The sequence below is a fragment of the Podarcis tiliguerta genome, assembly GCF_965153285.1.
Source record: "Podarcis tiliguerta genome assembly, chromosome: 6".
Lineage (NCBI taxonomy): Eukaryota > Metazoa > Chordata > Lepidosauria > Squamata > Lacertidae > Podarcis > Podarcis tiliguerta.
This window is the reverse complement of record NC_139539.1, coordinates 45,289,983-45,316,403: the sequence shown is the minus strand read 5'-3', so window position 1 is coordinate 45,316,403 and position 26,421 is coordinate 45,289,983. Positions and strand designations below refer to the sequence as shown.

At 46.9% G+C, this 26,421-nt stretch overlaps 2 protein-coding genes across 6 annotated transcripts in view; both read right to left on the bottom strand.

Moving 5' to 3' along the window:
- Window positions 1–12,985, bottom strand: part of LOC310679922 (bombesin receptor-activated protein C6orf89 homolog) — a 34,503-nt gene extending 21,518 nt beyond the window's left edge. Inside the window, exons 1-3 of one of the 2 annotated variants that reach the window (XM_083445873.1) lie at window positions 12,687–12,985; window positions 2,501–2,707; window positions 1,670–1,835 (exon numbers count right to left, since the gene is read on the bottom strand). In XM_083445873.1, the coding sequence (XP_083301999.1) occupies window positions 1,670–1,835; window positions 2,501–2,707; window positions 12,687–12,746 (433 nt within the window). In that variant the 5' untranslated portion in view covers window positions 12,747–12,985. Of the gene's footprint in view, window positions 1–1,669; window positions 1,836–2,500; window positions 2,708–11,973; window positions 12,349–12,686 lie in introns of those variants that run through there. The other variant, XM_083445874.1, reaches the window with a different exon arrangement.
- Window positions 12,986–14,318: 1,333 nt separating this feature from the next.
- RAB44 (RAB44, member RAS oncogene family) overlaps window positions 14,319–26,421 on the bottom strand; it is a 29,674-nt gene continuing 17,571 nt past the window's right edge. For 3 of the 4 annotated variants that reach the window (XM_083445673.1, XM_083445672.1, XM_083445674.1), the window contains 6 exons: window positions 24,326–25,503; window positions 22,318–22,399; window positions 22,118–22,232; window positions 19,890–19,991; window positions 18,315–18,391; window positions 14,319–17,112 (listed from right to left, as the gene is read on the bottom strand). In XM_083445673.1, the coding sequence (XP_083301799.1) occupies window positions 17,025–17,112; window positions 18,315–18,391; window positions 19,890–19,991; window positions 22,118–22,232; window positions 22,318–22,399; window positions 24,326–25,503 (1,642 nt within the window). In that variant the 3' untranslated portion in view covers window positions 14,319–17,024. The remainder of the gene's footprint in view (window positions 17,113–18,314; window positions 18,392–19,889; window positions 19,992–22,117; window positions 22,233–22,317; window positions 22,400–24,325; window positions 25,504–26,421) is intronic. The other variant, XM_083445675.1, reaches the window with a different exon arrangement.

Genomic DNA, 26,421 nt, shown 5'->3' with positions numbered 1-26,421 from the left:
AAAAGCAACACATGTAGACATGATAAGGTTTTTAAACAAATCTGCCCGAGAAGGCAGCACAGTTGTGATGACCTTTCAGCTAGCTGCAATTCAGACAGTTCTGCCCGCACCCATGTCTGATTTATGCTAAGTCTTGGTGGTTTATTATCTCAGAGTTAACTGCTCTGAAACCTTCCTGCAGCAGCTGAATACTAAGTTCAGCTACAAAACACTAGTCTCATTCCGAGTTTCCTTGGAGGGGCTTCCTCATTTCTGTTGACAAAGACCGAGATTGCTACATTTCCTGACGTGTACATTTCAATCACTACCGCAAAAAAATAAACAGAAGAGATTTGCACCACTACCTTTCATAGCCTACCTGCTGAAATCAGATTTACCGGTACTGAACTTTGAACCAAAGTTCCATGCAAAACTCAAAGCACCACCTTAAGCGAAGAGTAATCCTGTACAAATGCTGCTTTGAATGTTTTAGGGCACTAGTGGAAAGACTCAGAATTATGTTGCAAGCAGTTTTTACAGGCAATACCAGAGTTAATGGTCACTTTACCATTAGCAGCATCCTGATCAGGCTCTTCCTATATGCTTGGACATTGTTGAAATACTCCACGAGCAACTAAATGTGTGATTTAAATATTTAGCCAAGTGGGAAAACATACAGCAATTCTTAAAGATTTTAACGTTTTTAAATGCATTAGAATAACAAAAAATGATAACTGGTGATATCATTTGTGGATATGTGCTTGATATAGGTGGTGTAAAGCCAGGATCTCTGCATCCTGAGAGGCAGTAAAGGGTGAAAGTCTGATGCAACTGCTAAAAAAATGAATACAAGCCTTCTGAGTCCAGTTTAAACTGCGGACAAATTTACCAAAGTACTTTTGTTCCTGGCAGCCCTCCAAAAATTGTAAAGCTGTGTGATAAGTAAAGCATGCCAGGAAAAGCTGCACCTGTTAGTTGTGCAGCCAGAGGCCATCCAGGAAAGACAAAAAGCTGAAAACTCCACTCTGGGGCAAGCTGCTCAGGCTAGGAGGAGACTTAACAGCAGCAGAGGAAAAACCTCACCTTGTCCGATTTGGCTTCCCAGAACCTCCCTTTTGCAACACATTATCTTGTACAATCTGTGTGTACGTGCAATGCTGCGCTAATTTCATAAAGTACGAAATAAGGGGCCAATGGTAACTGGTTTGTTTTCACTCTCAAAAAATCCAAAACTAAACCGCTCTCCCAACAATAAGCAAACATCCCTGTGCTTTCTAAACTTTCCTTCACAACGTTAGGCTCTGCCTATCCTCATTTGTGACTGGTTTGGAACCAGTTTTAGAACATTAAAAAAAAATGCTAGCAGGTTGCCATGCTGCAGAGTGAAATGTCTCAGAACATGCCCACTGGAGGCAATTTGCTAAGCTTTGTTGTAAAAACAAAAACAAAGCCCTTTGAGCATGTCGATGAGTTAATTAGTGATTACTGCAGGCAGCCCTCATATAGACCTTGGTAGTAGTTCTCATTTTGCTCCCTCTAAAAAGCAGTATTATTTTGCAATGAAAGCTAGGGGCATCATTACTGAATATTTTCCCCTAGCATGCATTGTCTTAGCATATCATCATGTGTGCTACCACCAATACACCCCAAATATGTTATGGTTAAGTAAATATGCAAATAACTTTCTTACTCTCCAGCATATACTTCTTGGTAATTGGTAAAGGCAGCAGTCGGATATGACTAATGAGGGAGCCCCACGCATGGGTTCTGGAGAGCGTCGTTTCAGGTGGCGAAAGCGTATGCGGCTGGATCATAAAGTACGCAGTTAGTAAAACTAACACCAGCATAACCAGGCCCTGCAAAAGAAGACAAGCATTAGATTAGTCACAGGCACTTGTTTTGAGTGAGAACCGTCCCTTTCAGGTAATCATGTAGGTTATGATCTGCTGAGCTAAAATCGCTTTGACACCAAAGCTTGCAATATGAAGTTACAGAGCGAGGATGGGTAACCTGGGGCCCTCCAGATGTGGATGGACTCCAGCTCCCATCAGCCCTAACCATTGGCCTTCCCCATCCCTGCTTTAGTGTCACTGCCTGCTGACAAAAGCTGTTGCAGGAATATAGGTTCAAATACTCTAGTGAATATGGTTATCAATGAGGGGATGTTACCTGCAGTGCATTATCGCTCAGTACATACTCTTGCCTATACATCAGTAGCATAATTTGATCCCTGTGCATTTAATAATACAGTAGTGGCCAAAATGCAAATATGCAACCAGACTTTCAGCAACAAAACTAGGTCAGGCATCCAGGCACCAAAAGTGTGACCCTGTGTGCCAGTTCTTTCTAACATTCCTGCCAGACAACAGGCATGGTAACGAAAGGCATTGCAGTGATTCAAGCCTTTATCTCGCTTGATATATTCTGGCCGTTAGGTTTCACTCCATTAGGTTGACCTCAAACTGTGGTCCACTTTGTATAAGGACATGAACAAGTACAAGATCATCCACAAATGCTTTACCTTATAGAGTACCATCAAAAGAGGGTAGCGTGGGGGTCCCCTTTGGGGCTCATTTTTTTCCAAGAGTTGCCTGATGAATTTCTCAATGGCCTTTTCAGACATACCACACTGATAACCGGTCTGCCTCACTAAGTCAATGGTCTCCGAGAGTTTATCATAAATGCTGAGTTCGCTGGCAGAAAGCTCCATGTCCTCTGGTGAAAAATCCTATTAAGGAAAATTCAAAACATTAAGAAACAAGATATTCCAGTGCCTCAAAGAAGATCATAGGAGAGGACAGCAAATTCCTAATCTAAGTAAGGTTTCTTTGTGTTAAAATTGCAAAGCTGGCTGTGAGGTCTCATTAACATAGCTCGTTAAACTCCACCCAGATCCTTGATTTTAAACATTCTAAAATAGGGCTAGTTTGTTCATCTAAGTAAAACACATAATGACTACTATAAAAGTATCATCGTTGTTGTCAGGGGTTCAGGAGCAGAGTCACAGGAGAGGGAGGAAACGGAGAGCGAGGGGGAGGAGTCTGAAGGAAATGACAGCGACGACAGTAGTCCGAGGTCTCTGAGTCTCTCCAGTGACTCGGAGGATTCACAGAAAGGGGCCCCCATGGTCAGGGCAAGGGGGACACCTCGGGAAGAAGGGGCCAGAGGGGACTCAGAGAGTAGCAGCTGGAAATCCGGACCAGCGTCCCCCCCAGAGTGCAGTAGGGGGGAGGAGTCCAAGGCATCGGGATCAGGGAGCGCGCAGGCAGAGGGAGAACGTGAGGCAGGAGTGACCACACCCTCGTCAGGGAGCGAGGAAACGGTCATCCGGAAAGTTAAACGCGCGCGCGCGCCAAGTTCAAATGTACAGGAGGGCGGCAAAGTGGGCAGCCCGGGTAGGGAGCCAGGTCCTAAAGCCCGCCGAAGAGAGGGGGAGGAGTCAGAGGGGTCAAGCTCTGCGTCAGAAGAGTCCAGGAGGAATGAGACCCCGGGGGGTAGTAAGACCCAGAGGAAGAGAGAGAGAAGGAAGAGGTGGAGTAAGATCAGAGTCTTAACCTGGTGCACAGGGGGCGGGGACCCAGACAGAGCTTCGCCGGTCTAAAGTCCAGACGTAGAGCTGGGACGCTGAGACTTGTAAATGGAGACTATTCTTCAATAAAGACTTTGATACTGTACTACCGGCTAGCGTTGGTCCTTGGTGAGCTGGGACCCGGAGCCAGCTCTGACAGTAAGCTCTGTCTCCTTTTTAAAGTTTTGGCACCAAGAACCTCGCCACGTGAGTCGACGCAGCGAGGGCAGAGGAGGGGTGCTTACAGAGCTCACAAAACTCAGGCAAGATGACGACGGAAGAGCAGATAAAAGCCCTGCAAGAAGCGGTGACACAACTCAGCACGGAGGTAATTGCATCCAGGAAGAGAGAGGAGGAAATGGTTACCTCCTGCCGGGATCTCCAGGTCAGGTTGGACGTGCTTTCTAAACAGGGGCAAACGGGATCCAAGGCAGAAGGCATTGGCTTGGGGAGAAGGGGAGGCAGCCTTGTATCGCATTTCGACGGGAGTTTGCAGCAGTACCCCAACTTCAGAGCAGACCTGCTGTTTGCGCTGGATCTACTTGACAAAGACTTTAGAGATGAGAGAGAGAAAGTGGGGTTTATCTTGTCCCATTTGCATGGGGAAGCCAAAACGTGGCTGAGGAATCTATGGAGGGACGATGATCCAGCGCTCCAAGATGCGAAGGCTTTTATTAAAGCAATGGACTCATGTTTTTTATCAAAGGTAGACATCGATATTGCCAGGAGGGACATACATGGACTTAAACAAGGCAAAGCCAGCGTGAGGCAGTACCATACACGCTTTTTCGGATTGGTTCATGCCCTGGGGTGGGAAAAAGATTCTGCGCCAGTCAGAGACCTCTTTTGGGAGGGGTTGAATGCAGATGTTAAAGCAGAGATCGGAAGGGGGGAGAGACCAAGGAGCACCCAGCAAGTAGTCCAGAGGGCTCTGGAAATCGGGGTGCATCTGGAAGAACGTCCTTGGAACAGGGAAGAAGGGCGTTGGGGAAGGGCACCAGCCAGAGCACCTCCCTTCTTTCCCAGAGAAGCAGCGCGTGCGCACTCCACACCCTCGCAGGGAGGGGGAGAAGAGCCGATGGAGATCGGAGGTGCCAGGGCTCAGTCAGCTAACAGAGCCCTAACACCGGGAGCAGCCAAAACGAAGCCTCCTAGAGGGAACAGGAAGTGCTACATCTGCGACAGTGCTCAACACATGGCGAAAGAGTGTCCCCAGAGGCTCCACAAGCACACTGCAGCCTCGGCAACAGTTGCAGAAGCAGCTCAATTGAAAACGCAGCAACAGTTAAACGACGGAGTCTGGCTGGAAGAAGAGGCACTGGGGTCCAGCCAGACAAGTCAATGAAACAATCCCCAGCACTTTTGCAACCCACAGACCCCCTCCCACCCAAACCAGTGGTGCAGCTTACAGCGTCTCTCCAACTGCCCAATGGACGCACTCTGGAGGTGCCGATCACCATTGACTCCGGCAGTAACGCTGACTTTATAGGACTGGAATTCATTCAGCAGCACAATATACCACTGCTACCAGCCACACTGCCCCTGAACGTTGTCACGGTGGATGGCAGAGACTTGTTAGGGGGGCAGGTGGTGCAACAAACGCAACCAATGGTGATGCGGATTGGAAATCACCGAGAAGTCATCAGCTTTAATGTCACCCACCTGTCGGACACGCCTGTAGTCCTGGGCATGAGTTGGCTGCACAGGCACAGCCCAGCATTGGCGTGGTACCAGCGCCAACTGACCTTCGGCTCCTCCTATTGCGCGGAACATTGCATCCTTCCTAGCCCGGAAGAAGGAGGGGACGACCCGCAGCTACAATTAGGCACGCTGCAAGCAGTGCCGCGCAAGTACGCAGCGTTTTTGGAGGTTTTCTGCGAGAAGGAAGCGGACAAGCTGCCTCCCCACAGGCCCTATGACTGCAAGATTGACCTCCTGCCAGGAGCGACGCTGCCAGCCGGGAAACTGTATTCCATGTCTGAGGACGAGCTGCAGGAGCTCAAGGAGTTCATAGACCTCAACTTGAAGCGCGGTTTCATCCGGGAGTCGAAGGCAGCGGGGGGCAGTCCTGTATTCTTTGTGAAGAAAAGGGACACGCCCCAAAAGAGGCTTGTAGTTGATTTCAGGCTCTTAAATGCCAAGACCAAGCCCACGGCCTTTCCCATGCCCAAGATAGATGACCTGCTGGCAACGGTGAGGAAAGGACGCGTTTTTACAAAATTGGATCTGCGAGGGGCGTACAACCTGATTCGCATACGGGAAGGAGACGAGTGGAAGACTGCCATGTTCACGCCCCTGGGCACATATGAATACAGAGTTATGCCCTTCGGTTTACAAAATGGCGCCCACTGTTTTCAAGCCTTCATGCATCACGTCCTGGCGGGTCTCCTCTACAAGACATGCGTCTGCTTCTTGGACGACATCCTGATATTCTCAGAATCTGAGGAGACCCACGAAGGTGACGTCAAGGAAGTTCTGCAGAGACTGCAGGAGCATCGGCTGTATGCCAAGCTGGAGAAGTGCCAGTTCGACAGGAAGGAGGTGGATTTCCTGGGCTACAAGCTGTCGGACAAGGGGCTTGCCATGGACAGCGCCAAGGTTCGCGCAGTGTTGGACTGGAAGAGCCCGCGCAATCGGAAGGAGGTCCAGCGGTTTGTGGGGTTCGCCAACTTTTACCGCAAGTTCATCAAGGGGTTCGCGATGCAGACGGCGGCCATTACCGACACGCTCAGCTCTAAGAAGAAGAAGTTCATCTGGACGGAGCAAGCGGAGCAGTCCTTTCAGAACCTTAAGCGTCTCTTCTCGTCCGAAGGGCAGCTACTGCATGTGAATCCCAGCAAACCGATGAGGGTTGAAACAGACGCCTCAGACAGAGCCGTGGGCGCCGTACTGTTGCAGGAGGACCCGCATGGGGACTGGAGACCGTGTGCCTTCTACTCTAGGAAGCTCAGCAAGTCGGAGCAGAACTACACCATCTGGGACAGGGAGTTGCTGGCCATTCATGCAGCATTCAAGGCGTGGCGGCACTTCCTCGTCGGGGCCAAACACACAGTGCAGGTTCGCACGGATCATAAGAACCTGGAGTACTGGCGCACGGCAAGGTTCCTGAACCAGCGGCACATCAGATGGGCGGAATTTTTCGCGGATTTCGACTTCAGGATAGAATACATCCCAGGCGACAACAACATCATGGCGGATGCACTGTCCAGAAAGCCGCAATACCTCGAAGAGGCGGCACCAGCAGCGGCCAAGCACATTTTCGCTCCGAAAGCGTGGGCGTGCGCTTCAGCAACCGTGGACTTGGAGGCGGTCCGTCGAGCACTGCAGGAGGACCCCTTCGCACAAGCCAAGATGGAGGAGGTGCACAAGGGCACGGTGAAGGACGACGAGTTCCAAGTACGAGACGGATTGCTCATCCGCAGAGGAGCACTCTATGTACCGGGAGACGACCTCCGGGCGAAAGTACTGCAGCAGTTACACGACGCACCCACCGCCGGGCACTTTGGCAAGGAGAAGACGGCAGAACTAGTTGCCAGAGATTTTTGGTGGCCCAAGATGCGGGGGGAAGTCGCGGAGTACGTCTCGAGGTGCGACACCTGCCAAAGGGCCAAGTCAGTGCACAAACCTCCGGCGGGACTGCTCGAACCGCTGCAGACCCCGAGCGAACCGTGGGAGAGGGTGGCCCTGGACTTTGTCACGGATTTACCCAGCTCAAGGGGTAAAACGGCAGTGCTAGTGGTGGTGGACATGTTCACTAAAATGGCCCACTTCATTCCGTGCGCGAAGGTGGCCACGGCAGAACAGACCGCCAAACTGTTCATAGACCACGTCTTCAGGGTACACGGACTGCCACGGTCTATCTTGTCCGACAGGGTCGCCAGTTCATTTCGAGCTTCTGGCAGAAGCTGATGGGTTTCCTGAACGTCAAGATCAACCTAGCGTCGGCGAGACACCCGCAGACCAACGGACAAGCGGAGCGCGTCAACGCCATCATGCAGCAGTACCTGAGATGCTATGCAAATCAACAGCCGACGACATGGGTGGACTACCTGCCGCTCGCTGAGTTCGCTTACAACAACACGAAGCACGTGTCCACAGGGGTGACGCCGTTCTTCGCCAACAACGGGAGGCATCCCAGAACCTTCCCGGGATTAGAGAGACTGGGGGAGGGGGAGCCACAGGCAGCGGAAGTCTTGGCGGCGGAATTGCAGGAAGTCCACGAGCAGCTTAGGAGGCAGTTAGAGCTTGCAAAGCACGCATACAAACTGCAGGCTGACAAGCACAGGAGGGTTGGTGAAGACATACAGGTGGGAGACTGGGTGTGGTTAGCGGCCCACGCAGTGCCGACCAGATCCTTAGCTAAGAAGAAACTCGGACATAAGCAGCTAGGACCTTACCTAGTTGAGGCACAGATCAATCCGGTGGCCTTCCGGTTGACACTTCCGGAAGGATCCAGAATGCACCCAGTATTCCATAGGTCGGTGCTCACGCCCTACAAAGCACCTCACCGATTTCAGGCGCAGGGCACGGCACCAGACCAGTATAGGGAGATCCCCCCAAGGAGGGAGTCGCCAAGAAGGGAACCCATCAACCAGGTCACAGAGATTTTGGACTCGAGATGGGGGGAAGAGGGAGTAGAATATTTTCTCGCAAGGGAAGGTACCCCGGCCTGCGCCAACAGTTGGGTGCCGGACTATGCCCTGGACGAGCCTCTCCTCAAAGAGGAGTTTCATGCCTTGTTCCCACACAGGCCCATGCCAGCCGAGTATTTCGACGACTGGCTTTTCACACCCACGCTTTCTACCAGCACGTTCCAGGGATTCACCTCGGACGAAGAACCAGCATTAGAAACACGTTCACCGGAGGGCTCGCCCTCGGGGTTTGCCTCAGACCGCTCGTTTTGGTGGGACAATCGAGGAGAGGAGAGGTGGCTGAGGGGCCCTTGGCAGGCAACGGACCCAGAGGGGAACGAGGGTGAGAGGGACATGGACGTGATGGGGGAGGACGTTGGGTTCGAGCATGGCGGCACGGAGATGGAAGCAGAGGAGAACGAGGTCGGCGAAGACACGGAGGACGAGCCGGATTTCTCTAACTGGCTGCACGCCACGGGGGACGAACTGTATCCACCATTCACCCCCACAACGACGGAGCACCCAGCACCCCCGCCGGAGGAAGGGGAGGGGGGAAGGGGGGGCTTCGAGGGGGGGATGGATGTCAGGGGTTCAGGAGCAGAGTCACAGGAGAGGGAGGAAACGGAGAGCGAGGGGGAGGAGTCTGAAGGAAATGTCAGCGACGACAGTAGTCCGAGGTCTCTGAGTCTCTCCAGTGACTCGGAGGATTCACAGAAAGGGGCCCCCATGGTCAGGGCAAGGGGGACACCTCGGGAAGAAGGGGCCAGAGGGGACTCAGAGAGTAGCAGCTGGAAATCCGGACCAGCGTCCCCCCCAGAGTGCAGTAGGGGGGAGGAGTCCAAGGCATCGGGATCAGGGAGCGCGCAGGCAGAGGGAGAACGTGAGGCAGGAGTGACCACACCCTCATCAGGGAGCGAGGAAACGGTCGTCCGGAAAGTTAAACGCGCGCGCGCGCCAAGTTCAAATGTACAGGAGGGCGGCAAAGTGGGCAGCCCGGGTAGGGAGCCAGGTCCTAAAGCCCGCCGAAGAGAGGGGGAGGAGTCAGAGGGGTCAAGCTCTGCGTCAGAAGAGTCCAGGAGGAATGAGACCCCGGGGGGTAGTAAGACCCAGAGGAAGAGAGAGAGAAGGAAGAGGTGGAGTAAGATCAGAGTCTTAACCTGGTGCACAGGGGGCGGGGACCCAGACAGAGCTTCGCCGGTCTAAAGTCCAGACGTAGAGCTGGGACGCTGAGACTTGTAAATGGAGACTATTCTTCAATAAAGACTTTGATACTGTACTACCGGCTAGCGTTGGTCCTTGGTGAGCTGGGACCCGGAGCCAGCTCTGACAGTTGTTTACATTGAAAATGCACGAATTGGCACAGAGAGGGATGAAGTCACTGTGCGAGTGGAATAATGTCACTCACGCAATATAACTTCTCTCTTTCTTTCTTCCTCCCCCCCCCCCTCCATCTACCGTGGGGGTTCTCCAACCCTTCAGAGCTGATGGAGCTGGGGGTAGGAGGAGAGGAACTTCTATTAAACCAGTGGAAGCTGTTTCACTGTTTTCTCATGCAATGACTTAGTTAGATGCAACTGTACAAACATATTATGGTAAAAGCTTTCATAGACATCTAAGGAAGTGGACTGTACTCCACAAAATCTTGTGGCATTACAAACATGCTAAGCCAAGGCTCTTTGTCCTACAACTACGAGTACCACCTAATAGGAAGTGGTTGCCCTCACACCCTGCTTGTGAATTTCCAAGAAAACATGGGAAGCCATAGCAAATGCTGGATTAGATACATTTACAGACAGAAACCACCATATTTACTCGAATCTAATGTTCACCTTTTTGGCCAAATTACATTGCAAAAATTGAGGTGTGTGTTAGATTCGATGGCGTATTAGACTTGAGTAAATATGGTATACACAATGAAGTTTTATTTTCTCGAGGCAGCACAAAAGCTATTTCACAAAAGGTCCACTTTTTACAAATGAGGATCTGACTCACAAAACCTATTTCTGGTCAAGGGAGAGCAAGAACAACATACACAAACAGACTTACAGGTAAACTTTTGAGCCTTCTTATAGTTTAGCATTTGTTAAACATCTGTTTTAGCACCAAACTACCATTCAGTTATCAAACCTTTCATTCACGATTTCATTACTGCAAGGGTACTCTGTTATTTATGAAACTCTCAACAATTTAGTATCAAGGCCAACCCATCCATGTACAACTAAAAATGTGACAAGAAGATACTGAAAGGAGGAAATATGTAGAGGGTCAAGCCATTCCTGAAGTACCCCTCAAGGTCCTGGTGTATGATGACTCTATGCAATCATGTACTGGCAGGAGAAATGCTTAATTTCTAAGTAAAGAGAGAGAGTCCAAAATGAGCTATGTATCAACAGGAGGACGCAACGGGTTTACAGCTGTATTACTATTGTTTTTATAGCATTTTCGCAGCAAAAGATGTGCTTTAGAATTCTGACTTCCTTGTGAGATCCAACACTCCACAACAAACAAGCAGCACCAGCAGCTCTGATCTTCATACACACAGTCAGACCCGATTCCTGTGTTGGATTCAGTGTTCCAGCCCTGGGAACAAAACACTCAGCACAATTCCACCCCAAAATAGGAAGTGTGTGCAGAAGCAGGGCCAGCCCAATACATTTTGGGACCTAAGGCAAACCACAAAATGGTGTGTGTGTGTCCCACCCCAAGGAAGAAAGAGTGAGTGAAGATCTACATCAGAAACAATGGGAGAATAAAGATCTACATCGGGAACAAGGGGGTGGGGTCAAATCAACCTCTGAATTTGTTGGAGATGAGGAAACTGGCATAGAATCATAGAATCGTAGGAAGGGAACCTGAGGATCATCTAGTCCAACCCCCTGCAATGCAGTTGTCCCATACAGGGATTGAACCTGCAACTTTGGCATTATAATCACCTGAGCTATCCAGGCATGCTATAAGTCAATTGCCTCCAGATAATGCTTTACAAAGTGATTTTTTAAATATATGGTCACATAATTGTCTTACATAAGATAGTATATACATCATATACATCAGTTAATATGTTTTCAACTAGATATTAAATCTAGTACAATTTCCTTTTTTACAGGATTGCATCAATGGGCCTAGTTAGAATCTAGATTTGGGCAACAAACTTTCTCCAGGTGAGACTGGTTTGAGAACCTAAGATTTTTCTTGCCCTCTGTAGCAAAGAAAGAAAAACTATAGATCATCTGTGGCTCCCTTGAGCCACCTAGATTTCAGTCACTAGATGTACACACTGCTTTCTGTTGACTTCTTTAATGTACCACGTTCTAACCTCTACCGTTGTTAAATGAATGAGCTGCATCAATGGAGAGGGATGGGCAATATGACCTTCAGATTTGTTCTTGTCTCACATTTTTGTAGCCAAGGGATAATTCAGACTTAAAGAGATAACTCAGAAGTAAGAATACCCCATAATGGTTAGAACAGTTTTGTTTTAACAGCACACTTCTATGCATGTTTACTCAGAAGTAAGGCACGCTGTTTGGCTTCCTCCCAACAACACAGGATTGAAGCCTTAGAGACACTACTCCAGAGTCTGAATTGAAATGGGGCATTTACACTGCATGGTTGACTTTGCAAATCTATAACGCAGCCCTGTTTTACTTTATGTGCATATGCATGAAGAGGTAAAGCCTCATCACTTACTGTAAAAGTCTCATGAAACTGCCAACATTCACAAGACTCAGCATAAATGACACAGGAACTCATTCTAGCATTCATTCATTCACCTGTATGAAATCAACAACATACCTGAGATTCTAACCCTATAAGCCTTCAGGGATTATGTAACACTGGTGAGATTGTAAACACCAGCTGAATTAAATATGATCCTCGACATGCACAAATGACAAAAGCACAGGCTTATTTATGTTAAACACAAACTTCCAGATTTCTGCTAGGCAGTGGTTCTTCCCAGTTGCTAGTCCACAGACCCCAGGGAATCCGTGTAACCCACCCAGGGGGTCCGTGGCACCATTCATATAACAAAAACTACCGTGGAGTTATCAATAATTACAAATGGAGGGGTTCTGTGACCTGGCTTTCGAAAAACAGGGGGTCTAAAATACTTAGCTAATTAGGAAACACCGTACATGTTAGAACCCACTTAAGAGAGAGCTGGACCACAATTTATGGAACTTACTGCTACCCCTTAAAACACCCTTTTTTTTCTCTCCCACTGACCGCCACTGACATTCCAAGCTGTGGGGCGCGAGGAAAGCACCGGCCACTGACAGGAGCATGGAGGCCTTTGGTCCCCCACACCCCGGTCTCCTCCGAAGGGGGCAGCCGGCCTGGGACAGTCCGCCCCGCCTTTGGGGCTGCCCTTCTCCCCTGTCATGCCCAGGCTCCCGACGAGACCCCCATCCCCACCCCCACCAAGCGGCCAAGAGACCCCACCCCACCCGGAGGCTTCTCCCGCCTTCACTTGAAAGCGGCCCTCCCTCGCCCACGCGCCTCCTCACCCCATGAACCGCCGCCCGGGGGGCTCCCACCAGACTGGAGAGGCGGAGCGCAGCGAGCATGGGAGCGACGCTCCCCGTGCAGGCGAGGAGGAGGGCTGGGCCTGCCGCTTCCTGCTTCCGGGCTGCGGAACGGGAGCGAGGCCGCAGATTGCCCGCAGCACTTTCGCCTCGCTCGGAGGCGCCTGAACAGCCGCCCCACTTCTCCGGACAGGGGCTCTAGCTCGCCGCGGTACAAGAAGCCACCGCCCATGGTCGCCAGTTGGTGGTCAGCGGCCCTTCGGCTGTGCGGTGCAGCCCCGTCACGTGGGCGTTTACTCGTGAGGAAGGCCGCACCCTGGCGGGCAGCGGGGCTTGCGCCCCGAGGAAGCGGACTCCGCTGAGTCAGAACCCGCCGAGCCGGTTTTGCTCCACACTGACTGCCAGCGGGATGCTGGCTGGCATCCTCTGTCTAGGGCAGTGGTTCCCAACCTTTTTTTGGCCGTGCCCTTTCTGAGCATCTCTAAAATCCTTATCCCCACCCCCTCCTCTGACATATAATTCTTATTATTCAAAAAGTGAACTCTTATTCACGTGGAGGAAGCCTAAAAGTCCATTAACTGTTAATAACGCATTCTCGAATTGCCTCCCTTAAAAATCAAATTGCCCCCCTGTGTGGGGTGTGCCCCACGTTGGGAAGCACGGGTCTAGGGTATGAATGAAGGGGCTTTCTTCCCAGATGGATAGGTAGATAGATATCTGGGAGGAAGTTACATTGAATTCATGGGGCGGGTTGGGGGGGGCTTCTGAGCAGACACAAATAGGCTTGCACTACTTGTCTTCTTGAACAGTTGTAAGAATGTCGTCCAGGATGGCTTCTGTGAGACCAAACCTAATGCAAAATGCTGTATGTGGAGGTTAAGTCCGCCGTCTTACTTCCAAGTAGTAAGAGCCACGGAACTGCAGTCTTCATCGCCAGCCCTGGGCTCATAGTGTAGCAGGGTTGGTAGATGACATTTTCAAACAGGTTCTCTGGTGATTGCCTCAACATTCATTCAGTCATTTCAGGAAAGTAGGCTATAGCTAAGAACCATCATCCTCATTCCCTCCATTAGGTGCTTGAGTGCATGTCTATTTGCAAGGAAAATTGGGGCACCCAAAAAGAAGGGAGTGATTTCTATATACTCCTAGGAATCCCTAAGTAAGCAGAAATATATATGTGTCTAAAAATAAAATAAAAACCCAAGTACCTGTGGTTTCAAGTACTTCTTCACACAGTGCATAGTCGTCAAACTATGGAACTTGCTCCCCCAGGAGACAGTGATGGCCACTAACCTGGATGGCTTTAAAAGACAATTAGACAAATTCATGGAGCCATCAATGGCTACTAGCCATGATGGCTATGCTCTGCTTTCATGGTCGGGCGGCAGCAATGTTTTCAAATACCAGTTGCTGGAAGCCACACGACGAATGAGTGCTCTTCTGCTCAAATTCTGCTTGCTGGTTTGCCACAGGCATCTAGTTGGTAACTATAAGAACAGGATGCTAGACAAGATGGGCCACTGATTGTTCTTATGTTTCTGTGCTGTACAAAATCTTGAGATTTCCATAGGGTTTGTGGCATCTTAAAGACTAACACAATAGCATACACTTGCATGGGTTACAGTCCATTTTATTGGAAGTGTAAATTGTTATCTTGACTTGCAGGTATGGGGTGGGATGGGGTGGGAGGAATTATAAACAGTGAGGTCAAAGGGAAATGAAATGCAGTGGGGGGGGTACAGTGATAATAATTACCCAATTAACCAGTTAAACCATCAAACAGTTGATAACACAGGAATTGTTAGGCCAGTTAACACAATATGCTAAAGCTCCTCTGTTTTCTTTCAGTCCACAAGTGATAGCATGTTTCACACTGCATACTCCTTTGCTCTAGTTGAAGTGGAAAAAGTTTGGAAAAAGAGATTGAGTTGGCAGGGAGGGGATGAAGAGTTTAGTGGCCTGTTCAAGCCTCTAACAAGGATTGCCAATGTGGTGCCCTCCAGATATTGTTGGACTAACTCACATTATCCTTGATTGTTAAATAGGCTGATGGGAGCTCGAGTCTAACAACATCTGGAGGGCACCATGTTTGCTACCCCTGCCCTAACATCTTTATCCTGGCCTTAGGCTTGCATGCCAGGAGACTTAAAAAAAAAAATCCATCCCAGGGATTTTTCCAATGGAGGGTCCAAGGCTGCCCCCTCACATTTCTTTTAATTCTTTTATTATTCATTTCCCTTTGTTTCATTTGAGAGCCAGATTTCTGCAGAATTTTCACTTCCCAGTTGGGAATCTATGATGACCACAAAAATAGCACCCTCGTCATCAAAAAATATTTTAGAGCCACAAAGCTGAATATTTTTTAAGCTGATGTTTCCTGTCAGATGGTATGATATTTTAATCTTTGAGCCTGCAAACACAAGTCCAAAGCTGTAGCAGAATCGAGAGAGAAGTTATTATTATAAGCAAAACAATATTTAAAATGCAGCATACTTGGCACTATTTATGCTCCAATTATTGTCATTATCTCTGAACAGACACTGAACACAGTGTTTTGTTCTTGTTTACAGGCTGATTTATGATTAGCATGTGGATTTTCTTCATACTTGTGGAATTTGCTTATAAACAGCTGTTTTCATTAGAAAACTAATTTCACCGTTGTTGATTTTTAAGTTGTTTACAGATTTCAAGAAATTCAAATTGGAAGAAATTCAGATTGACCCAACCTTGTTAATACAATCAATGGTGAATTTTAAATTGTGTTTGCTGCCATCTTACGGAGAAAATCAAGCAATTGTAAGACAGTCACCTTCTGCTATATCCCTTTGGAAAAGGGTAGCTAGAAGCAAGAAAAGCGCCGCCTTCTGTGCATGACTGAAATAGCATTTACAAAAAACCTTTTTTGTCTATGTGTAGCACCCCAGCTATACATGGATGCTGGAAAAACAAAGGGTGGTAGAAAGGAGCAGGGGATCTGACAACAACAATTTATTATTTGTACCCTGCCCATCTGGCTGGGTTTCCCCAGCCACTCTGTGCAGCTTCCATCAAAGATTAAAAATACATTAAAATGTCACACATTAAAAACTTCCCTGAACAGGGCTGCCTTCAGATGTCTTCTAAGTGTCAGATAGTTGTTTATCTCTTTGACATCTGATGGGAGGGCATTCCACAGGGCGGGCGCCACTACCGAGCAGGCCCTCTGCCTGGTTCCCTGTAGCTTTGCTTCTCGCAGTGAGGGAACCACCAGAAGGCCCTCGGCGCTGGACCTCAGCATCCGGGCAGAACGATAGGGGTGTAGACACTCCTTCAGGTATACTGGGCCCAGGCCGTTGAGGGCTTTAAAGTTCAACACCAACACTTTGAATTGTGCTTGGAAACGTATAACATTACAGTAGAGCTTTCCAAACTTTTAATGTTGGTGACACACTTTTTAGACATGCATCATTTTGCGACACAGCAATTCAGTTTTGCTAGCAAACCAGAGGTTAAACTAACCCCTTATAAGAGTGTTCGCGCAACACACCTACACACTGCAGCCAACACATTAACGTGTTGCTACACACAGTTTGGAAAGCTCTGCATTACAGTTTTCCAGCTGAAAACATTATAGCTTTGCAACTGTTCTTGTTTAACTTGAATACCACATACTTAGATTTTTTCTAAAAGTGACTCTGTACTGATTATTCTTATTATTTTAAAATATTTGTAAAACTGTTGAGGACCATGTGCTTTAGTGAGTGCTTTGTCCTATATGAACCTGCCTGCACCCTCAGATCAGCTTCTAATACTTTACTCCAAGTACCACCCCGCTGTTAACAGCAAAATCATGCTACACAAAACATTGAGAAAGAATTTACCAACCATAACAGCATAGGAATTGAAAGTGTATTAATATGCAAAGCTTACAGAGTTATATAAGAATGAAAAGAGAAGGAGCAAACAATTAATTTGTTCAGAATCAGAATATGTTTGTTGATTATTGGCATAATAAGGCACATCTTTCAGGAGATAATTGCTTATAGCAACTAGCTTGGTATTGGGAGGGGGAAATTATTGGAATGAACTAGAGATTCTTCTCTGGCCTGTTGTCAAGAAAGTTTACAGAGCAAAGAACAGATCTGGAGGAATATAAGGTTTGAAAGCTGCCTTGGGACACCAATGTAAAATCTGGCCAATGTGAATTGGCAAGGTTCCCATGCTATATAAGGTGGACTGAGCACCAGACTCAAGGGGGAACAAAACATGTCTAACCACATAACAGCCACAAGGATCTGTTGAAAGCCATTAGCTTTAAACATCTCATCTTTTGCCTTTTGGTTATGAGCAGCATCCTCTTTTCTTTCCAGATGGCGCTGGAAGCTCCAAAATCTCCTGCTTGAACTTATCTTCATGAGTTTTCAGCAACCTGACATGATAAACATAGAGGGAAACATGTTAAGTATTTTGCTCAAGTCTAGAGGATTTTCAGAAGCTCTCACACTGTGTTCACACAATGCTAAAGCATGGTTTTGTGGGAAATTGCAGTCAAACATAACTGCATGACTGCTAGTTGGTGCAAGAAGGGGTAAAGACCACAGATTTAGTTTCCTAGACTCAGCTAGGTTACACCCCCTCTTCTCCAATGAAGGAGGAAGTGAAGCCTTCTCTTCCTGTTCCCTCTCTCTGCACCACGTCACTGGCTAAGGAAGATGTGTCTAAGCAAGCTCCAGGCTTAGAGCTCATATTTGGAACACCGAATTTGTATTTTCTACTCAAGAGTATTCTGCCTGCTGCTTGCATAAATGCATGAATCTGACCTTTGGGATGCTTTGTTCATAAAGCATTTAAAATTTATTTAACAGTGTGTGGTCTGTTCACCGGAAGAGGGGTAGAATGAGAAGAGCACTTTGCAAGTGGACTAAATGGGGTGTGCAAAAGGTTTAACAGCCTACATTCCTCATGCTTCACTGTAAGGCTAATGTTTGGGCTTGTGGAAGCTGAGTCACCCATGTACCTCTAAACCCAGGTTTAGTGTTCTGTGTGAACATAGGTACAATTTCAATCACATTCAGGCAGTCCTTAAAACAGTTTACTGAAATATGGATGGGCTATTTCTTGTGTTACAAAATTCCTATCCGGAAGAAAAACTTATGCATAATAATTTACTGCATCATCCCTTTGTAGAATGTTTGATGTTCTATATTTGGTACCTGGGAAATCACATTCCCCCCTCAAGATGTTCTCATCTATTGCTGTTATAATGACTGTGTGACTACATTGGTTATTGTCTGTGCTGCTGTTCATGGCAAACAAAACAACTCCCGTCCAGCAGTGTACCTCCATTTGGCTGAGTCTCTGGACTGTACCAGGATGGAAGGAGGAAGAGGCATGATGGCAGCATGTTTGGCATGGTGCAAGCACACTAATGGAGCCAATCTGGCACTCCTGCCAGCAGGTTTGCACCATGCCATCCTCACTGTGCACCCCTCCTCCTCCGAGTCCCAGTATGCTGAATCAACTCAGCTGTACAGAGATCTGGTGAATGACACAGCCCCACCACACCATCTGCTGCAGCTCCCATGCCACACTAAGTCCCTGCTATTTGCTGAAGAGACACCAGTTACCCACCTTACCAATTTGACCATGGATTCAGTCACATTCTGACCTAAGGCAGCGCTGCATTCATTAAATGAGAGTCCATACTCCTGGCAAAAAAAAAAATGAGAGCAAAACAAACAAATGCACATCCTTTAAAGCAGTGGAAGTTGAAAAACATTATGCCTAATTGGGGAAACACAACAACTTTCAGCTCCATCACCTGACCTCGTAGCTACACATTTTTACCATGAACATGATCAAACGTGACTATTCCTGCTGTAGAGAACCACCCTACCCCTGACATCTCATCTTTGACCAAATTATCTTGGCAAATTTTGCTACTGCATATCCACAGACAGAGCAAATTATTCATGACATTTGGGCAAAGGCTTATGTTGAGTGAGCTGTCAGGGGGAGTGGGAAGGATCCATGCCCATGGAGTGCAAAATACTAGTCCAATATACTTCTCCATCAAAGTTATCCTACCTCTTCATAAAAGAGTCAAGACTCAGACAAAGGTGCATGGTTTAAAAGATATAAGGTAAAGGACCTGTGGACAGTTAAGTCCAAGGCGACTATGGGGTGTGGCACTCAACTCGCTTTTAGGCCGAGGGAACCGGCGTTTGTCAGACAGCTTTCTGGGTCATGACTAAACCGCTTCTGGTGCAACGGGACACCCTGATGAGTGCCAGAGCACACGGAAATGCCATTTACCTTCCCGCCACAGCAGTACCTATTTATCTACTTGCACTGGTATGCTTTCGAACTGCTAGGTTGACAGAAGCTGGGACAAAGCAAGGGGAGCTCACCCCATTGAGCAGATTCAAACCACCGACCTTCTGATCAGCAAGCCCAAGGGGCTCAGTGGTTTAGACCACAGAGCCACCTGCGTCCCTAACAAAGATATAAAAGGCAGCCTGTCTCTGTCCCCCCCCCCCATGCCATTGCCTATGGAGAAAAACACAGAATGAGCCCTGCAAACCCCACGTGTTCACCTACACCAGAGCATCAATCTCTTGATGAGGTCCCAAGACTCCTGACCACCATCTTAATGGCAACTCCACCCACCCAGTAAAAATCCATGCATGTTAGTTTGTTTCTTAACTGTGTGGTGGTTTTTGCCCTCAAAATGTTGTTTTTGTCAGCTGCAACTGGTAATCAAGAATCCATATGATCCTTGCAACTAAGTTGCTGAGGATCACAAGCTGCACAGTTCTACTAAGCTAATATCCTTGTAGGTTTCCTACAGGCGCCTGGTTGACCAATGTTGGAAAGAGGAAGCTGGACTAAACGGGCTTGGGGCCTGATCCCGCAGGGCTCTTCCTACATCCTGATGTTGTTAAGCACAATTGGATTTAGTTAGGAGAAGCAAAAAAAGCAATCAGAAGAAGAGAGTATTATGATTTTGTGGTCACTTCCAAGCCATAGGTGAACGCATGAGTCATATATGTGCATTTGATTTTTTCCTATGCCTCTGGCCTAAATCAATCAACCTCAAAAGCAGCACTACATTATATTACTTTTAATTTATTCTGACTTTGGTTTGGTTTGCCAAACTCAGGGGAGAAGGAATTACAAAGATAAGAGGAAATCTTAAGGGTAGACCTTGGCCATGTATGCACCGTCTTCTGAAGAGACTCTTCTTTCTGCAGCACAGTCTGTTTTGTTACCAAGCAGAAGGATGACAACTCCATCTTCTGCTCCATCCTGTGAAGAAACGCACATGCTGCTTCAAATATGAGCTGAAACCAAATGACAGCAATAAAGGACCGTCTACTGCATTTCTACAGGCGCTACAAATAGGATAGGCTGCAAAATAATCCTTCCTAGTTCCTGACAATTAAGGAAACCAAAGTACGTTGAAAATATGAGAGGTCCTCTTCTCTCAACTCATTTTTGCATCCATATTTTAGATACCTGAGTTGCCATATCTCTTAGAATAGGCAGAATCTTTCCCATATGTCATTAAACAGTGGTTTGGAAACTGCAGATGGTATAGAATTCTGTGGCATAGAAATATGGGGCAGACAGTCTAAACATATAGCATGAATTTTAGCAGGACTGCACAGTTTACCAATTTGTTTCCAGGATCAATACAAAGTGCTGGTTTTGACCTATAAAGCCTAATGCTGCTCGGGTCTCAAGAGTCGCCTCTCCCCACATCCTGGCATAAACCCAGTTATCATCTGAGCCCTTTTTCATTTGCCTCCTATACAGGAAGTTTGGGGGGTAGCAACATGAGCTTGGGCCTTTTCAGTGGTGGCCCCTACTTGTGGAATGCTCTATTCAGTGCTGTCTTTTTCTTTAGGTGCCCGGCAAAGACTCTTCTCTTTACCCACCTCTTGGCTCTTAATTTTAAGGGTGGTATTGTGGCCTCTTTTAGTGAGATCAGTAAGTCCTGATCTGTTGCGTCTGTTTAAAAATATGTGCTTTAAAAAAAATTATTAGATGTTTTCAATTGGTTTTAACATTAAGTCATTTTGGGTCACTCTGTGGTAGAAAAGTGACTAAAAAAATCAAATAAATAAAACTTCATAACGGTCTTGTGGAGCTCAGGCTGACCAGGAATGGCCCCCATTTTATGGGTGGAAGAATTTTCTTGCCCAGGATTTGATTCAAGGCATTCTAGTTCAACATTCTGTCCCAGGGATGGGAAACCCTTTTCAACCCAAAGGCCACACTTCTTTCTGAGCAACCTTCTGGGGACCGCATGGCCATGGTGGGTGTGGACAGAGGCAAGAATGGGCATAGCAACAGATCTGACTCTTACCCTTGTATAGTAGAGTACATTCCAACCATGCAAAAGCCAGAAGTTTCTACACACACAAAACTCTCCATCCTTCATCCACACAAACAAAAAAAAGGCATTATTGCAGTTCAGTGAGACATTCCAGCCAAGCAAAAGCACTCATGTATGTTCCAGCATCTGTACTTTTCCAGCATCTATTAATTCTAATGATCATGGACCCTTTGCTATTTTAATTACCAATCATGCACTTTCTAGCATATATACTAAAAAAAGCAGTACAGATTTTTCTAGTTTGCAACTTCCATGACAAGAACAAGTCAGCAAATGTATCTCATGATGACTCAGCATGTACTGTTGTTAATCAGGTCCGCAGTTGTAGCCACACGGGACATGGGTGTAACCAGGATTTTTGGTGTTTTTTGGGAGGCAGGCCTTTTGTTGGTGGGGGGGGCAGAACCTCAGATAGCTATGTATTTTTATTGCTTTGGGAGGGCAGCTGCCCCTCCTTGCCCCCCCTTGGCTAGGCACATGGCAAGGGAATAACACCACAGAGAGGTGGATAAGGCTGCAATCCTCAGCACCTTTACTGGAAGAAAACATAACTGAATGCAGTAAGACTTAAAAGGTAAAGGTACCCCTGACCGTTAGGTCCAGTCGCGGACGACTCTGAGGTTGCAGCGCTAATCTCGCTTTACTGGCCAAGGGAGCTGGCATACAGCTTCTGGGTCATGTGGCCAGCATGACTAAGCCGCTTCTGGTGAACCAGAGCAGCGCACTGAAACACCATTTACCTTCCCGCTGGAGCGGTACCTATTTATCTACTTGCACTTTGTGCTTTCGAACTGCTAGGTTGGCAGGAGCAGGGACCGAGCAACGGGAGCTCACCCCGCTGTGGGGATTCGAACCACTGACCTTCTGATCAGCAAGTCCTAGGCTCTGTGGTTTAACCCACAGTGCCACCCGCACAGTGAGACTTACCTCTCATTAAACACACACAGGACTGCAATGCAATCACCCAATCACCAAGAGCTAAAGCAGGGAAAACAAAAGCCAACCAATAACGGAAGAGAGTTGCTTTCCTTACCTGGATACAATTCATCCAGTACCGCACCTCTGCAAAGCTATGTACTGAGGTGATGTCATACATCAATACAACTCCATCAGCCTTCCGGAAGAATTGCTTGGTGATACTGTGGTATCTGTTTTGGGGAGAAATGTGTACTTTTTCTGCAACATTTTTATAATTTCTTTCTTTCTTTTTCTAGATGCAGGACCTTACACTACCTTTCTTGGCCGGCTGTGTCCCACAGGCGTAAAGCAAAGCACTTGTTATCCACAAAGAGGTTTTTGATCCGATAGTCCATTCCTAAGGGATACATTGCAGCCATTTACAATCAAGTTCACTTCACATCTCCAACCACTTCAAAGAGCTGAAAACCTCAAGCTGGAACTGTACTGATAAGAATAAAACTCAGCAGGGCTCTAGCACTTCCATCCCTGAATTTTGGGGAGATTAATAAAAGCAAAGGTACCAGAACACTGAGAAACTTGTTTAGTTTTATTATCTGAATTTTGCAGGTGTAAAACCTGACACGGAGTAATGGATTTGACTTCCTTCCATTTTAGAGTTGACTAACCTTCATACAAATAAAAAAAGGAGAACATTCAAACCAAAAGGCCATGCTGGGAGGAAATGAGCTGGAAATACCCTATAGATAAAAAATACTCTTCCTGCTGCAGTCCTTTGAATTTCTACATGGCTCAAATTACATTGGGATTGGGACTCCTTGTGGCCATGTGGATAAATTTAACTTACTGATGGGGGCTGGGGTGGGACAGAGAAGGTCAAGCATCAGGAGTAGGCGTAGCTGGGCATCTGCCAAGGTCAAGACCCTTGCAGGGGGTCACCATCACCCCAGAGCCTCCTACTAGCCCTGCTACTTCTAGTCCTTCCTGTCGCTCCCCTTTCTGAGCATGCATGAAGCGACAAGAGCGAGGAGGCAGAGCAGCATCCTTCAGTTGACTTTGCATTCTCTCTCTGGGTTGTTGTGCAAATGTGAGCCCAGAGGGAGATGGGACAGCAAAGGAGGTAGACCAACTCACGGAAGAGAGCCCACCAAGGACATCTTGCCCAAGGGCTGTTGAAAAGCTGGAGCTGATTCTTGGTATGACTCAGTGTATTTGCCAGCTTAGCAAGGGTTTGGGTAGTTGCTTTAACACAGGGAGAGTTTAAAAAAAGTCCTTTGAACAATTTATTTGTTTCAATTCTGTTACATTTATATCTCACCTGTCTTCACAGAACCCAAGTTAGTGGGTGTATTGTTCCCAGGCAATCACCCATCTAGACACTGACCGGACCGATACCTACTTAGCTTAAGCAAAGCGATGACATTGCATGCCTTTAGAATGTGCCCTAGGACCAATTACCTTGCATATGCAGACAAACAGTGACCTGGGTGGTGTTCCCCAGCCTCAAATAGAAGAGGAAAACGAATTATGTCTTCTAATTTGCTTTTGGTTATGCAGATGCCTGCGACAGACTTACAAGAGAATAGGTCACTCAACTCCCACTTGGTTCCTCTTATTCTAAAACCATGCTCTTTCCTTCAAGTGAATGTTTTCTTTAAGAAAACCATGCTCAATTGTGGAAAATAATGGAATATCTCTGGTGATATTCTTTTCAAAAGTAAAACTTCAAGCAAAATAATACCAACAATAACAAAAATGCAGGTCAATCTCTAATATTGGAGTGTTATATTGTATATAGAGCTCAGGGTCACTGCCACTCCTTATGGCAAGCAGGTCCAAGTGTGGCCTAATCATACAAAAATATAGGCCAAACTGGATATATAGGCCAATACATAGCAAGCAACTAGCTATCCTATTTTTTCTTAATTAGAGATGGGCATCGGGAAGCCCAATTCTTGGTTCAAACACAGTACATAGGAAGAGGAGGTTTATCTCCACACACAAATGCTCACTGAGATTAGAACACAGACAACACACCCCATGCGGCTAGGAGCCTTAGAAATAGAAACACGTCTAGCCTAGGGGTCGGGGTGCCAACTTGAATAAAATATGGGGGGGGCAGGTAAGCCCCGTCCTGCATAATTGATCACATGATGCAGTGCACACACACCATTTGAATGGCAATCCCCATCAATCTGTGGGGTCCTGGCTCCCTCAAATATCTTATTGGGGGGGCAAAGCCCCCTTGGCCCATTGGAGTTGTCTCCCATGGGAGAGACGACCAGTGTCTCTTGTTACCTGCTGGTGAAAGATGGATTCATACCTACAGTCGCAGTCATATTTGCATCGAAGGAATCATCTTGCAGTCGGTGCAAAAAAGACGTTTTGCCAACATTCGAGTCTCCAACAAAGAGCACATTATACATGTGGTCTGGACAAAAGAAAACAGCTGTGGTGTCTTTAGAAGTTGCTTTTGCATCCACATCCACTGGATAGTCTGCAGCTTCTGCTTTGGCATTTGTTTCCTCATCCATTTCTACCCTGACCTCTTGATTCTTCCTACACGCTGGCAAATCTATGCATCCTTCTCTTTTGTCTTCTGATAATGTTACTTCTAGACCCTCCGTTTGTGTTTGCATCTCTGGTTGGAGCATATTCTCTAATTGGTGGTTTTGGAAAACGGAGATCTCTGGCTCACATCCTTCATCCAACTTGGGTAAGGCTATTCTGGGTGAGGAATGAGCAGGTGGTGTATCTTCCACTGATGGGTGTTGAGTCTCAGGCATCTTTTTCTCTGATGTTTTAATTTCTGGAGATTGCTTTACCACTCTCTGCTCAGAATCTGCAGGTGGCCATTGAGTCCGGCTGATACCACTGCACTTTAAAACTTGCCCGTGAAGTTGGACTGCCTGTTCTAAAATGAGAGTCTTTTCTTGCATCGAGTCTTCTTTATAGTCACCGGCTGGACTTGTCAACTCTTTATAAACAGAAGACTGCACTTCAGGAACAAGAATACATCCTCTCTGCTTTGACTCTAGAGTTTTGACTTCCCTTCTTGGCTCAGAGATGTTTGCATTCTTCACCTCCGGAGCACAAGTTAGTCTTTCTTGAAGCAGAGCATCTCTTTGCCATGAAGCTCGACCAGGAAGAGACTCAGCACTTCTCTTCTGCAGATCGCGGTTTCTGGAGCTAGCATCATATGGAGTTATTTTTTCCTGCATTTTTCTTTGCTGAGAATTTCCATTCTCTCTAATTTGGCCCAAGAACTGAAAACCAAAGTTATCTATTTGTGGATTGTTTGATGATTCAGACACCTTGTTTACTGCTGCTATGGCATCATTCAGCTCTCTAAGCAAAGAGCTTTGGTCCACGACTTCCTGTGGGAAATATTTTTCGGGTTCTACAACGGAGTCTACCCAAGGATCCTCTTCAATGGAGATCACTCTAGTAGTTCTAGATTCTGAGCCGGCTTTGGCCATTGATGCCACACCACCAGGTGCCCTATGGGGAAATGATGGACAGAGCAGCACTCATTCAGTACAAGATAAGGAAAGTAAGAAACAAGGCCTTAGAAGCACACAATTCCTGCTGGAGAACATCAAGATCTCGTGGGCCTATGAAATGCTAACTCAACCACCAGCAAGACTTCTGGGCTCTTATGTTTGTTGCTTTCGCAGAGGAAAGACTGAGTATATCTGTTTCTAACATGCATGTTTCTTCTTATAAACACAGTGAGGGGTGAAAGCAGTAATGTATATCAAAAGGCCAAAGAGAAACATGTTGGTAAACTAAGAGTCATTCCACAAAAATGAGGTGACAGGGCATTTATTAAACCGCTAAAGAATGTGAGAATCTTCAAGATCAACCGTACTCTAAACTCTGTCTGTTTCCACAGCTCTTCCTTACAATCCACTGATAAGCAGTATTTTGATTTTATGGGGGAGAGCTAAAAAGTCTGCCAGAGTTAATTCTGAGGCATTCTTCAAGAGCTAGGCAGACAAAACAAATGAATTTACTAGGTTCACCTTGGGGCTGGCAACCCTTTAATGGCAATGTCTTGGTAATGTTGGTGGGACATTATTTATTATTATTATTATTATTATTATTAATTGTCTAATGATGGAATGTCAGTGGGGGAAGCTCTGTTTATTGTTCTTGAACCACTTTGAGACCAGCTTTGTCATTGGCAAAGCTGCATACAAATATTAAATCTGATCTAATCTAATCTGTTTGGCCCCAGGATACTTTTCAAACATGCATTTGGCTTTCTGGGTGCGGCGTATGTGAAAGGTCATGAGAATATCAGGGCTGCAGACAGAAATAACATAACTGCTTCAGTGCCAGAGCATGGACCAGCTTCAACAAAGACTGCTGCCACTAGCATTCCTCACTTAAATGTATTAAAGGAGTATTTGGTAC